At 43.1% G+C, this 15,492-nt stretch overlaps 1 protein-coding gene across 1 annotated transcript in view; it reads left to right on the top strand.

Annotated features, from left to right (window-relative positions):
• Positions 1–15,492, top strand: part of LOC120987066 — a 133,189-nt gene that overhangs the window by 106,182 nt on the left and 11,515 nt on the right. The window contains exons 10-13 of the mRNA XM_040415703.1: positions 908–1,084; positions 2,001–2,151; positions 3,014–3,138; positions 5,654–5,787. Of these exons, the coding sequence (XP_040271637.1) occupies positions 908–1,084; positions 2,001–2,151; positions 3,014–3,138; positions 5,654–5,787 (587 nt within the window). The remainder of the gene's footprint in view (positions 1–907; positions 1,085–2,000; positions 2,152–3,013; positions 3,139–5,653; positions 5,788–15,492) is intronic.

The raw sequence follows: 15,492 nt of genomic DNA, 5'->3' as shown, positions 1-15,492 counted from the left end.
GTTTCTTTGTGAGAACCTTTTCCTACCTCTCTGGTCATTGAGTAAGCCTTCTCTCGTGAAACATATACTTTCTCATAATGCAACCACCTACATCTGGATCCCGGATGAACGGATCCCGTTGTATTATCTTTAACATAGCCAAGACAGATCCACCATGAACTCCATTGAAAGTCAATGGGGGACGGATCCGTTTTCTATTGTGTCAGAGAAAACGTATCCGTCCTGACACACAATTTAAGGCAATGGCGACGGATCAGTTTTCTCTGCCACAATAGAAAACGGATCCGTCCCCCATTGACTTTCAATGGAGTTCATGGTGGATCCTTCTTGGCTATGTTAAAGATAATACAACGGGATCCGTTCATGACGGATGTAGGTGGTTGTATTATCAGAATGGAAGCGTTTTTGCTGATCCATGACGGATCCAGCAAAAACGCTGGTGAGAAAGTAGCCTAATATGTTTCACGAGAGAAGGCTTACTCAATGACCAGAGAGGTAGGAAAAGGTTCTAACAAAGAAACTAGAAACAGAGGGAAATAGTCTTAAACCACTTTATAAGTGGAAAGGTCCAATTCCAAACTAAAAAACGATTACAATAAAAGTATAAAATCCCACGCTTAACTTCCGTCTCGCTCCGCACCACATCGCGGACAGAAAAACCCTGCTTACAGTGTTATTCTGTCTGTGATGGGAGCGCAACCAAACCGAACGCATTCTGGTTCATTCCGTTTCGTTCATTTTTTCCACATTGACAATGAATGGGGACAAAACGGAAGTGTTTTCCCCCGCTATTGAGATCCTATGACGGATCTCAAGAGCGGAAAGGGAAACAAGTGTGAAAGTAGCCTTAATCGGTTGTTTAGAAATGCATTCTTTTTCACTGTATGTTCATGTATTTGCACTTTAGCCAAGCTGATGCTCTGGGAAATGGCTGCATTCATCAAGACAAATTTAAAGAACTCCTTGAGAAAACAGTTCAAACTCAACTCACGCCACAGCAAGTCAAAAGCTTTGCTGTTCTTCTTGGAGAAGAGGGTTCTACTTCTATACCTTTTATGAAGTTTTTTGTACTTATTCAAGACAGGTAGATATTAATCTGTGATCACACCGCTGCTTATTTATTAACAAACTGACAATTGCAGAAGTGCTTCACCTTTGTATCCTATAAAAAAAATTAAAAAAAATCTTTAAATGATGAATCTTTGTAAAAACCCCAGGGTTAAGAAATTTCTCCAAGTATTTTTTCAAGATGCCGGCTGCTTTCATCTTATTTTGCTTTAGTTTTTAAATGTATATATGTAAAAGATTATAGTATACTTTCTTTGATGTGTCACCCCTGCCTCTACAATGCATCAGTGTGTAATGGCAATGCCCATAGATGCACCTTGTTCTGCAGCATTGAAGCCAGGTCCTGTGACGCTACTGCTGTTTTCCGTGATGTTATATGATTAACACAGTGGTCCACATTTACTAATGTGAGTGCATTTAGATTTTGGTATGAATTACACCAAAATGTGATGTCATTATGAAATTATGTGCACCTAGTGGATATAGTTTAATGGTAAAAGGGTGGGCTTCACAGGAAAGGTGACAATTTGCAGTAAAATTGCACCACAGTACTGGTGTAAAATCCCTTCTCAAGCCAATCAATAGCATAGAGTCAGATCAAAATGTCTAACCCTGCACCAGATGTATCTTCCAGCTGAACCCCTGTGATAAACCTGAGCAGGACCAGACATCCTGTCTAAGCAAATCTGCCCCAATGTTCAACACCCGATCCTTTTATCCTTCCGGCTTTCATCTCTCCACATTGAAGACACATAAACATGCTGCTGATCATATATGTGTATGGGGGGTTAATGGAGATAACCAGGCGCACAGCCGTTGAAGGGGTTTGGAGGCATTGAAACTAAAGAACCATAGAAAGGTTTCTAAGATATTTTATTTAATTTACCCCTGTGCATTTGTTTCCTTCCAATATTATCATTTTGTCATGTAAGGCCTTCAACATTCGAGCTAAAGGAAGAAGTGGAACGACATTCATCCCTGATTAAAGTCCATTATCGCATTGACAAAATTCATTATCGAAAAAGTTTTGAAATGGATTTAGCAAGATATACTCATGCACAAACCCCAAGAAAGTTGCCAGAGGTAATTCCAGCATATATTTCCATACTGTAGCTCATCATTTTTCTTGTTTTGGCTTCCATCAAAATGGTATCTGTACAGAGAAACGTGAAAGTCTTTTTCCTAGAATAAATTCAAGTACACTTTTCATTTGTAGAGAAAAATGTTATGCAGTACTTAGAGTTCTTCTTCAGTATACTTGTTTACTGGACTCTTCATCTTTGTAGAGCTATGCAGCATCTCAAGCTCCAGACCATAGATTCTGCAATAAAATCTTCACAAGTTCTATATCATTCAGAGAAACCAAAAGCATGGCAATATGTATAGATGATGGCAGCTTCTCATTTATGGACAGAGTGATCAATCCTGAGACTAGAGCATGGGCATTCATTTCATAGACACCTACTTAGGAAACAGCAGCTAGAAAGCAATGAAACATAACGAGTCCGGATGCGTTCTGCAATTTTGCAGAACGGGTGCGGACCCATTAATTTTCAATGGGGCCACAAAAGATGCGGACAGCACACAGTGTGCTTTCCCCATCCGCACTTCCGTTCCGCGGCCCCGCAAAAAAATAGAACATGTCCTATTCTTGTCCGCAGACACGGACAAGAAAAGGCATTTCTATCATAGTGCCGGCCATGTGCGGTCCGCAAAATGCGAAACGCACATGGCCAGTGTCCGTGTTTTGCGGATCCACAATTTGCGGACCGCAAAATAGTTGCGGACATATGAATGGACCCTAACTCTACTGACTGTGTACCCTGCTTCTGAGACTACTATTAAGTAAATAACAATTACAGCCTTCTGCATGTCTCCCATAAATATTTGATACTGACACAAAATAGCAATTTGTTAATGTGGAATATCTTTCTCCATAATGTAGATACATTTGATGGTCTGGGATCTTCTCCAGCATAAATTCTGGCAGTTCTGCCGATCTTTCATCAGTGAATGTAGGAATGATGAATGTAGTGCAGACAAGGAGAAACTTGATGCAGTGTTTATTCGGTAAGCCTTTGAGAAACTAACAGTGAAACTTGGTCAGGGGTCCTCCACAACATAGCAGCATGTGCTGTCACTTTAAAAGTAGGGATGGGAAATTATTTCAGCCTGCCCGAAGATGCTTAGCAGACAAAGTAGACAACAAATGTTGGTCAGAATATACAGTCAGGTCCATAAATATTGGGACATCGACACAATTCTAACATTTTTGGCTCTATACACCACCACAATGGATTTGAAATGAAACGAACAAGATGTGCTTTAACTGCAGACTGTCAGCTTTAATTTGAGGATATTTACATCCAAATCAGGTGAACGGTGTAGGAATTACAACAGTTTGCATATGTGCCTCCCACTTGTTAAGGGATCAAAAGTAATGGGACATAATAATAATCATAAATCAAACTTTCACTTTTTAATACTTGGTTGCAAATCCTTTGCAGTCAATTACAGCCTGAAGTCTGGAACGCATAGACATCACCAGATGCTGGGTTTCATCCCTGGTGATGCTCTGCCAGGCCTCTACTGCAACGGTCTTCAGTTCCTGCTTGTTCTTGGGGCATTTTCCCTCATGTTTTGTCTTCAGCAAGTGAAATGCATGCTTAATCGGATTAAGATCAGGTGATTGACTTGGCCATTGCATAACATTTCACTTCTTTCCCTTAAAAAACTCTTTGGTTGCTTTTTCAGTACGCATTGGGTCATTGTCCATCTCCACTGTGAAGCGCCATCCAATGAGTTCTGAAGCATTTGGCTGAATATGAGCAGATAATATTGCCCGAAACACTTCAGAATTTATCCTGCTGCTTTTGTCTGCAGTCACATCATCAATGAATACAAGAGAACCAGTTCCATTGGCAGCCATACATGCCCACGCCATTATACTACCACCACCATGCTTCACTGATGAGGTGGTATGCTTAGGATCAAGAGCAGTTCCTTTCCTTCTCCAAATTCTTCTCTTCCCATCACTTTGGTACAAGATGATCTTGGTCTCAGAACTGTGAAGGCTTTTTTAGATGTCGTTTGGCAAACTCTAATCTGGCCTTCCTGTTTTTGAGGCTCACCAATGGTTTACATCTTGTGGTGAACCCTCTGTATTCACTCTGGTGAAGTATTCTCTTGATTGTTGACTTTGACACACATACACCTACCGCCTGGAGAGTGTTTTTGATCTGACCAACTGTTGTGAAGGGTGTTTTCTTCACCAGGGAAAGAATTCTTCGGTCATCCACCACAGTTGTTTTCCGTGGTCTTCCGGATCTTATGGTGTTGCTGAGCTCACCGGTGCGTTCCTTCTTTTTAAGAATGTTCCAAACAGTTGTTTTGGCCATGCCTTATGTTTTTGCTATCTCTCTGATGGGTTTGTTTTGTTTTTTTCAGCCTAACGATGGCTTGCTTCACCGATAGTGACAGCTCTTTGGATCTCATCTTGAGAGTTGACAGCAACAGATTCCAAATGCAAATAGCACACTTGAAATGAACTCTGGACCTTTTATCTGCTCATTGTAATTGGGATAATGAGGGAATAACACACACCTGGCCATGGAACAGCTGAGAAGCCAAGTGTCCCATTACTTTTAGTCCCTTAACAAGTGGGAGGCACATATGCAAACTATTGTAATTCCTCCACCGTTCACCTGATTTGGATGTAAATACCCTCAAATTAAAACTGACAGTCTGCAGTTAAAGCACATCTTGTTCGTTTCATTTCATATCCATTGTGGTGGTGTATAGAGCCAAAAATGTTAGAATTGTGTTGATGTCCCAATACTTATGGACCTGACTGTAGATTATAGTGATCTACCAGTCCCACGCTGATTTTATATAAAGTGAGGTGGCTAGCAAAGTTTATAACGTAACTAGAAACTGTATCACTGCCTATTGTGGCAAACACATGAAATGTTTATACAGTAGTCAATTAGGTCTCATGCACATTATTATTATTATTATTTTTTATTATTAAAGCGTCATTAATTCCATAGCGCTGTACATATGATAAGGGGTATACATACATAATACAGACAATTGCACTAAGCATGAACAAGACGAGTTACAAACTGGTACAGAAGGAGAGAGGGCCTACAATCTATATGGTATGGCAGAAGGACACATGAACTTGTTTTATTTCCGTGTCCATTCTGTTTCTTTTGCAGCACACAACCATTCACTTCAGTGGGGCTGCAAAAAAAATGGAAATGACTGTGTGCATCCCATGTCCGTATGGCCATTCCGCAAAAAAATAGAACGTGTCCTATTTTTGTCTGCATTACGGACATGGATAGGACTGTTCTGTTAGAGACCAGCCGTTACGCAAAATGTGGAATGCACACGGCCTGTATCCGTGTCTTGTGAATCCACAATTTGCGGACCGCAAAAAACATCCAACGGTAGAGTGCATGAGCCCTTACTTTGCTGATAAAAACAGGAAAACTTCTAAATTAGATGAGTGGACTGTTACTTGTGCATCTTCCCCACTAGAGGGCACTGTTCCCTAAGAATGCTGCATTGCATTTTGCAGAATGAACTGTATTCTGCTACCTGAAGAATTGGAAACCCTGTGGCGCAGCTTACCAGTAACTTACCCTGTTAAATCTATCTCCTTGCAAAAGCTTCTTTCATATTTTGTGAATATGAGAAGACCAAAGGATTTTGGTAAGATGCAATCATGAAGGAATTTGTCACCATGAAATTCACTGTTAAATGAGGCACTATGCCTTGTAGAGCAAACTCAATGACCTCTGCAAAGATTACCATGCATGCCTAGAAAACTCTCCCATAGAAGTCAATGAGGTCCCCTGCTGTCGATTGTGTCTATGGACCATGGGGCTGCCATAAATCAATTTTCTTAATGCTTTCTAGATGCTGTTTAAAAACAGCTCAGGCAAGATGGCCACCCCCATAATCATGCTCAGTAAATAAAATAAAGAAATCTGCAACCAGAAAATAAAAAAAAATTAGAACTAAAGCATATGTGTTGCTCTGGTTTTAACTGGCAGATAAAATTTTTGCTGACACATTTCCTTTAACTGATCATTTCCATATGGATTAAACATATTATTTTCCAGAATGAAGCAACAGATTACCGAGTTAAAAGGGATGAACATTCAGTTCAGCCAGCCCTACAAGGAACTGTGCTGGGTTTAACATTGAACGTCATGGTGATAGACTCCCTTTATTAGAAATAATCAACCAACATGCAAACAAATCTAGCCCATTAAAGGGGTATTATGGTAGGTAAAAGTTATCCCCTTTGAATCCAGAGTGGAAAAAAGCAGTCTGGTTTGAGAGCTGCATTTATACAAGCAGGCAAATAACGCAAGTTTGTGAGTGTTCGCGTGTATAAGTTCAAGTGTGTGACTTTAGATTACGTGACTTGAGATTCAGGGACTTTAGTAGGGGACTACAGTAAATTAGATTCTTATCACTGCACTGTATTGTATTTTTCGCTTTCATTGTGTAATCCCCATTTAGTATGTGTTCCATTATTGACAGCGCAGTCCAGTGCACATCTGGTCTAATGTATGCAGTCCTGGAACAGCCGTTTGAGGGCACATATCTTTGTTCAAAATGTAAGCAAATTGCCCGTTTGGAATCGCACATCGAGTATCTAAAACAGGCGAGTTTCAACACTGAGAGGCGTTGACAATTTGAAAAAGAGTTTGCTGCTCACTGAGCAAGCACTCTATGGGGTAGATGTGGGGGAGGGTGGTAGCGAGGAGGCTCAGGAAAGTGAGGTAGCTAGCTGGATAACAGTTAGAAAGCGGGGTAGAGGGAAGAGTGCCAGGGAGGCTAACCCTGATCTGACACACCTCAACAAGTTTGTACGGTTGGCAGATGAGGGGGATGTCAGTTTAGAGAGAGCACTGCTGCAGCCAGACACTTCCTCTGCCAGTCAGGGGAATGTCAGCTCCAGTAAGAAGGGAACCAGGAGAGCAGGGCAGGCCAGACAGGTGCTTGTAGTGGGAGACTCAATTATTAGGGGTACAGATAGGGCAATCTGTCACAAAGACCGGGATCGTCGAACAGTGTGTTGTCTTCTTGGCGCTCAAGTTCGACACATGGCTGATCGGGTTGACAGATTACTGGTAGGGGCTGGAGAAGATCTAGTGGTCATGGTCCAAATCGGAACCAATGACAAAGTTAGAGGTAGGTGGAGCGTCCTAAAAATGATTTTAAGGATTTAGGTCAAAAGCTTAGGGCAAGGACCTCAAAGGTAGTATTTTCCAAAATACTACCGGTACCACGAGCCACACAAGAAAGGCAGCGGGAGATTAGAGAGGTTAACAAATGGCTCAAGAACTGGTGTAGGAAGGAGGGGTTTGGGGTCCTGGAGAACTGGGCCGACTTATCTGTTGACTACAAGCTCTGTCGTAGGGATGGGCTGCACCTCAATGGGGAAGGGGCAGCTGTGTTGGGGGAGAAGATGGCTAGAGAGTTGGAGGAGTGTTTAAATTAGGGACTGGGGGGAGGGTAATTACGTTATAGGATGGGAAGATAGTGCAGATAGAGACCAGGGGCAAGGTAATGGGACTCGGGGAGAAATGGAAGGAGGGACTAGATCAGCCGTACAAAATATACATAACCCTCTTAAATGTATGTATACTAATGCCAGAAGCATGACTAATAAAACTGGGGAACTGGAATTAGTCATGTGTGAGGAGGACTATGACATAGTGGGAATAACTGAGACATGGCTGGATGATAGCTATGACTGGGCAGTTAATGTACAAGGTTACAGTCTGTTTAGAAAGGATCGCCAAATCTGGAGAGGGGGAGGGATCTGCCTTTATGTAAAGTCATGTCTAAAGCCCACACTCCGGGAAGATATAAGTGAGGGACATGAACATGTGGAGTCACTGTGGGTAGAAATACATGGAGGCAAAAACAATAATAAATTACTAACTGGGATATAGGTGGTTTATAATAAACTTCTGAGTCCACAGAAAATCTGCTACTAAACGATATAGACGAGGCAGCAAATCATAATGAGGTGGTTATTATGCGGGACTTCAACTACCCAGATATAGACTGGGAAACTGAAACTTTTATATCTCATAAAGGAAACAGGTTCTTGGCAATAACCAAAGACAATTACCTTTCCCAACTGGTTCAGGACCCGACTAGAGGGACGGCCATACTGGACTTAGTATTAACCAATAGACCTGACAGAACAACAGATGTGCAGGTCGGGGGACACCTGGAAAACAGCGACCATAAAGTAATAACCTTCCAATTATCATTCAAAAGAGTGTTTCTTCAGGGTGGAACAAAAATACCAAACTTCAAAAAAGCTAAATTTAGCCAACTAAGAGAGGCCATAGGCCTAACTAACATGGACAAAATGGGATATTTTTAAAAGCGTCCTAAAATCTAATTGTTAGAGGTACATTCCTTATGGGAATAAAAGATTAAGATACAAGAAAAAAACTATGTGGATAAATTGAACTGTAAAGAAAGCAATAAATGACAAAAAGAAAGCATTTAAATTATTGAAAGCACTGAAAAACTATAAATAATAGAATATGTAAAATAACTAATAAAAACAGCCAAACTAGAGACCAAGAGATTAATTGCCAAAGAAAGCAAAACTAACCCTAAAATGTTTTTCAATTATATAAATGGTAAAAAGTATAAATCTGAAGGTGTCGGCCCTCTAGAGTAATGAGGGGGAGTTGCAGAGAGTGATGAGGAGAAAGCAAAGCTATTAAATATTTTTTTTCTCCACTGTATTCAATGAAGAAAATAAACTGTTAGATGAAATGCAGAATGTAAAAGTAAATTCCCCATTAAAAGTGCCCTGTCTGGACCAGAAAGAAGTACAGCGGCGTCATAAAAAGATAAAAATAGACAAATCGCCAGGACCAGATGGCATACACCCCCGTATCCTAAGAGAATTAAGTAATGTCATAGCCAGACCCTTATTTCAGAAATTTACGGACTCTATACTGACAGGGAGTGTTCCACAGGATGGCACATAGCAAATGTAGTGCCAATATTCAAAAAGGGTCTAAAAACAGAGCCCGGAAACTATAGGCTAGTAAGTTTAACATCTGTCGTGGGTAAACTGTTTGAAGTTTTTCTAAGAGATGCTATATTGGAGTACCTCAAGGAAAATAAGCAAATAACGCCATATCAGCATGGCTTTATGAGTGATCGGTCATGTCAAACTAATGTAATCAGTTTATATGAGGAGGTAAGTTCTAGACTTGACAGTGGGAATCAATGGATGTCGTATATCTGGACTTCTCCAAAGCATTTGACACTGTACCACATAAAAGGTTAGTATATAAAATGAGAATGCTTGGACTAGGAGAAAACATCTGTATGTGGGTAAGTAACTGGCTCAGTAATAGAAAACAGAGGGTGGTTATTAATGGTACATACTCAGATTGGGTCACTGTCACTGGTGGAGTACCTTAGGGGTCAGTATTGGGCCCTATTCTCTTCAATTTATTTATTAATGATCTTGTAGAAGGCTTGCACAGTAAAATATAATTTTTTGCAGATGACACTAAACTGTGTAAAGTAATTAACACAGAAGAGGACAGTATACTGCTACAGATGGATCTGGATAGATTGGAGGCTTGGGCAGAGAAGTGGCAGATGAATGTAAGGTTATGCACATGGGAAGGAATAATGCAAGTCACCCGTACATTATAAATGGTAATACACTGGGTAACACTGACTTGGAAAAGGACCTAGGAATTTTAGTGAACAGCAAACTAAGCTGTAAAAACCAGTATCAGGCAGCTGCTGCGAAGGCCAATAAGGTAATGGGTTGCATCAAAAGGGGCATAGATGCCCGTGATGAGAACATAGTCCTACCACTTTACAAATCAGACCACTCATGGTGTACTGTGTACAGTTCTGGGCTCCTGTGAACGAGGCAGACATAGCAGAGCTGGAGAGGGTACAGAGGAGGGCAACTAAGTAATAACTGGAATGGGGGGGACTACAGTACCCTGAAAGATTATCAACTTTAGGGTTATTCACTTTAGAAAAAAGACGACTGAGGGGAGATCTAATTACTATGTATAAATATATCAGGGGTCAGTACAGAGATCTCTCCCATCATCTATTTATCCCCAGGACTGAAACTGTGACAAGGGGACATCCTCTGTGTCTGAAAGGAGAAGAGGATTCTTTACGGTAAGAGCAGTGAGACTATGGAACTCTCTGCCTGAGGAGGTGGTGATGGTGAGTTCACTAAAAGAGTTCAAGAGGGGCCTGGATGTATTTCTGGAGCGTAATAATATTACAGGCTATAGTTATTAGAGAGGGGTCATTGATCCAGGGAGTTATTCTGATTAGAGTCGGGAAGGAATTATTTTTCCCTTAAGTGGGGAAAATTGGCTTCTACCTCACTTTTTTTTATTTTTTTTTGTGCCTTCCTCTGGATCAACTTGCAGGATAACAGGCCGAACTGGATGGACAAATGCCTTTTTTCAGCCTTATATACTATGTTACTATACACAGGATAGGGGATAACTATCAGATCAAGAGAAAAGGGCCCAGTACCAACTGCTGCTCCACTTAAATGATTGGAGCAGCCGGTCGCACATGCTCGTGGCCGCTTCAATTCTATGGGAATTTCGGAGGTAGCCAAGCGCTCGTGATCAGTGGGGGTCCCAGTAGTAGGACCACCACTGATCTGATAGGGGATAACTTTTACCTACCAGAATACCTCTTTAAGCTAAGAATGAACATTGACCAATTCAGTTGAAAGGTCATTGTGAGAAATGGATAACATTTGTTATAACCTTATTAGCTGTGTATGTTTTTATATCTGTTGCATGATTCTATATGCATTAACCCATCACATGTGGTTATCCAAGTGAGGCCCTCTTAAGAACTGGTAAGACCTTTCCATTTCTTGAATTACCTGATTCCTTACTGTCTTACAGGTTCTAGACACTAGGAATCATATGGTCCCTCCATCATAGGCCTTTGTGTCAATCACCATAGGCCTAGGGAGGACGGCACCTGGATTTGTGCATAGCGCCACACACGAGGCACTACTCTCCAGGGGTCTTGTCTGTCTTTCTGTGTTTTTTGTTTGTAAGGGGTCTTTTACTCCCTCTCTTGGGAGAATAAACACATTAAAAGTTAAAAGTTAAATTTTAAATTGTTACTGCTCCCCTTCTTTGCATATACTTTATCCTCTTGAGCGGTACCCAGGTAAACTGCCCCTGCAGTCACATACCCTGGGAAGACACCAATTATATTCTTCTGTTATAAGGCCTTCCCAGAAGGCTGGGACAAGAAGAGGAGGGAGACTCCTCTCAACTCCACCCTCTGCCCAATGGGGATAAAAATGAACGATTGAGGACATTGACACAATTTGGGGATCTGATCAATACTGGGTTGTGTTCCACGTTTTTCGGACCCCGGAAATTAGAACAGACTTATCACACAATTCGTTGAGTAAGAACCTTTCTGTTTTTATCCTTTTATTTTTATAACTGTTTTGTGCATATTTATGTATGTCTCTTATTTCTTGTAATTTTTAGAACCAAGTGCTGTACATTTTTAGTACATTAAAGCACATCTTTAATAGTTTTGCCTTGTGCCCATAATGAGCCCAGTATCCTCAATTTTTAAGTGCATGAGTGCGGTTTGCATTACCGTGTATTTACTATAAGTGTGGCCTGTGCTACTGTGAGCCAGTGGGGCGCTGTGGGGCTTTTTATGAACCCCTAATTAAACGGTGTAATATTTTAAATGTCATAGATGGTGGCAGCATGTTGGGGTGCATGAACAGCTGTGTCTGTGATCTAGGCTCAATCTGAGGCCTGCGTGTAGGGGCATGAGAGACTCAGTGCATGAAATAGATCGACCCTTGGCAGTCGCACCCTGGTCACGTGACAGGTAGTGATGGACGAACATCGGCTGGGACGGTTCGCGATCGCGCGAACATGATCAAATGTTCGTGAACCACAAGTTTGCGGCAGGCCCCATTCACTTTAATGGCAGGCAAACCTGAAAAACCTTCAGCTCATACTTGCAGCCAGCAAACACTTACTAGAAGTACACAAATAGTCCCACAACATGGATAGTGATATACCAGAGGGGGATCATTGGCAAAAATTCCCACAATAAATATGTATTTTAATCAAGGTCCTTTTGTATGCGTCTTAAAAGGGAAACTCTCAAAAATGTGCCCTGCTGGAGCCTAGAAATTTTTTATTTCCAATCGGTTTGATGTATACAAATCCACACTCCACGTTTTTGTATCCTGCCGAGTCTATTAAAAAAATGCATACGTTAACGTAATTTTTTTTTCTACCATGGGACTGTATGGTGAACGGACGCCACTGTACGGCATCAGTCTGAGGCATCTGTTAACGCATACAGTTTTGGTGTGCATTAAATGGATGGCAAAAATAGGATGTGAACCCAGCCCTAGTGTCAGAATAAATATATAACTGTATAAATATGTAACTGTTCGGCCAGTACAGGCCCCAAAAATTAGGCAATAGGCATTACCTGACAGCAAAGAAATTTGGATTCGGTGGCTGGAGGTACAGGCCCCAAAAATTAGGCAATAGGCATTCACCTGACAGCAAAGAACTTTGGATTATTGGCTGGAGGTACATTAGGCGGTCACAAGATAAATATGTAATTGTCGGCCAGTACAGGCCCCAAAAATTAGGCATTCAACGGACATAAAAAGGAGATTTTTGTATAACTTACCAGTAAAATCTCTTTCTCGCTCTTCATTGGGGGACACAGGAACCGTGGTTATAGCTATGTCCTCTAGGAGGCGTTGACACTAGTAAAAGCTGTTAGCTCCTCCCCTGGCAGCTATACCCCCTTTAGCCTGGAGAAGGAGCTTCAGTTTGTGTACAAGTAGTAGGAGAAGCAATCCAACCAAAGAGAAAATAAGTGGAAAACCAACCATGTCAAAGGACCCAACGGGGTCCAAACCAGCAACTGCCCAACAGTGGCCGGACAACAATACTGGGTGGGTGCTGTGTCCCCCAATGAAGAGCGAGAAAAATAATTTACTGGTAAGTTATACAAAAATCTCCTTTTCTCGCCCATATTCTTTGGGGGACACAGGAATGTCCGAGAGCAGTCCACAGGGAGGGAAAAAGCCACGACCCATGGAAGAAAACATCCCTGCAGGCATCTAAGAACTGTCGCCTGCAAGGCCCGTGTCCCACGCCGCGACCATCGATGCATAAGTATGCACCTGGTAATTTCTTGTGAACATGTGTTAGGAGGACCGAGAGCTGCCTTTCACAACTGTGCAGCCAAAGCGCGATTCCTCTTAGCCCAAGAAGCGCTCACAGCTTTGGGAGAGTGAGCCATGACACCTAGGGGTGGAACCCTGCTCCGGGTGCGGCATGCGTCAGCACATGCCGACCGAATCCAACGTGCAATCGCCCTTTGGAGGCCGCCAATCCCTAGCGAGGACCCTCCGGAGAGAAAACGGGATCCGTACGCCAAGAGGGACTGGAGGCTGCTAACAATAAGTAGAGCTTGGACAACGTCCAATAATGTAACTCCCTTCCGTAGGGTACGAAGGAAAGGGACAGTCAAGGAAGGACAATTCCTTCATTGATATGGAAGTCAGAGACCACCTTCGGGAGAAGAATGAATGATCCGAAGAACTGCCGTATCCTTGTGAAGAACCAGGAAGGGGATCTTGCAAGACAGCACCCCCAATTTAGACACCCGCCTGATGGATGTGATAGCCACAAGAAAAAAATACCTTCTAGGACAGGAGCCGGAGTAAGAACTCCCGCAAGGGCTCAAGTGGAGAAGACTGGAAGGCTGAGAGAACTATATACAGATCCCAAGGCTGTAAGGACGGTACAGAGGAACCATATGTGCCCTTCCCAGAAGGAAGGTTTTTATGGGCACCAGGGAAACCAGAGTACGCTGGAAGCTGCCCCAGGACAGAAGCGCCAACACCTGACCCATCAAGGAACTAAGGGCTAAACCAAGGTCCAACCCTGAATGTAGAAGGATAGGACCGTGGGGAGAGAAAAAACAGGAAGTGAGGGGATGTCCCGGCATTCACAGAAGCCCAGAAAGGACCTCCAGGTCCCACAACAGATCCTGGGCGATGCAGGCTTCCTGGCCTGAATCATAGTGCGGAAGACATCCGATGAAACCCTTTCCACGTCAGAATGGTGGTCTTAATAGCCACGCCGACACCGAAATGCTGATGTAAGACCGGACCCCGGAAAAGAAGGTAGTCTCTGACTGGCAGTGACCAAGGGACGTCTCCAGAAAGGAGAACGAGGTCAGCATACCACGAGCACCGGGGTCAACTCAGAGCGACTAGTATTTGTCGGAATGTCCTCCATCTGGATCCTCCGTAGAACCCTGGGAAGGAGGGGAAGAAACACGTAAGGAGGGAGAACTCCCACCAAGAAGAATCAGTGCGTCCACGTCGCATGCTTCTGGAACTCTGGCTCTGGAGAGAAAGGTGGGAAGCTTTGTGTAGATACCGTTAGCACACCCGGAAGAATGGAAGAGTCTCTGTAGAAGGAGGAATGTGGAGGGCGCCACAGCCCACCAGTCGGGACCGGATCGTGCCTGGAATGGAAGGCCACCAAACTAATACCCTGTGCAAATGCATATGAGGGAAGGTAGCAACGTAGGAACTACCAAGGCATGCGGGATGGCTATGAACCCTGAGCCAGAGGAGGAAAAGACAGGAGAAGAATAGGCTAGGTTTAAGCCCATTCCTCGTCTGAGACCAGCGCTATACAAAAGTAGCCAAGGACTAAATGGCTGTGCAAAAACACCGCCTGAGGAGGAAGCCAGACAAGGGGAGCCACACTGTATTGCTAGCCCCATACCCCAGCAGAGGAGGGGATCATCCGTAGAGGCCACCAAATTCAGTGCTAACAGAGTCCACCGCCTGACGAAAGAGCTGTGTAGTAAGAACCCAAGCATGTAGTGGTAAGCAATACCGCTCCCACAGTAGAAGCCAGCGCAAAACTGAGGGGGAGGCCTGAGACTATCCGTAGAAGCCACGTACCATACTGCCCCAGTTAAGTAGAGCTAACCTGAAAACTCTACCTGGAAGGGCGCAGAACTGGCGCAACTGCCAAGCTAGCTCCAGGGTAGGACCCCTACCTGAGGGGATGTCCCACTGGAGTGAGCACGAACTGAAGCATTAGCGAAAAGCTGCACCTGTGGAGTAGAACAAGCTGTAGGAGCTAAATCAGAGTGCCAGCATAACCACTTTCCCAGAGAAGGGGGAGTGGTGGATAGAGAATACGGAGTCAGTGAAACACTCGATTCGCTGGAACGTACTCACCATATATGTGCAATGGAGTACGCACTACGTATTGATGCGGACAATATCATGACCGACTGGAACAACGAAGGCCCATG

This window comes from Bufo bufo, chromosome 1, assembly GCF_905171765.1.
Source record: "Bufo bufo chromosome 1, aBufBuf1.1, whole genome shotgun sequence".
Classification (NCBI taxonomy): domain Eukaryota; kingdom Metazoa; phylum Chordata; class Amphibia; order Anura; family Bufonidae; genus Bufo; species Bufo bufo.
This window is presented reverse-complemented; position numbering and strand designations above follow the sequence as displayed.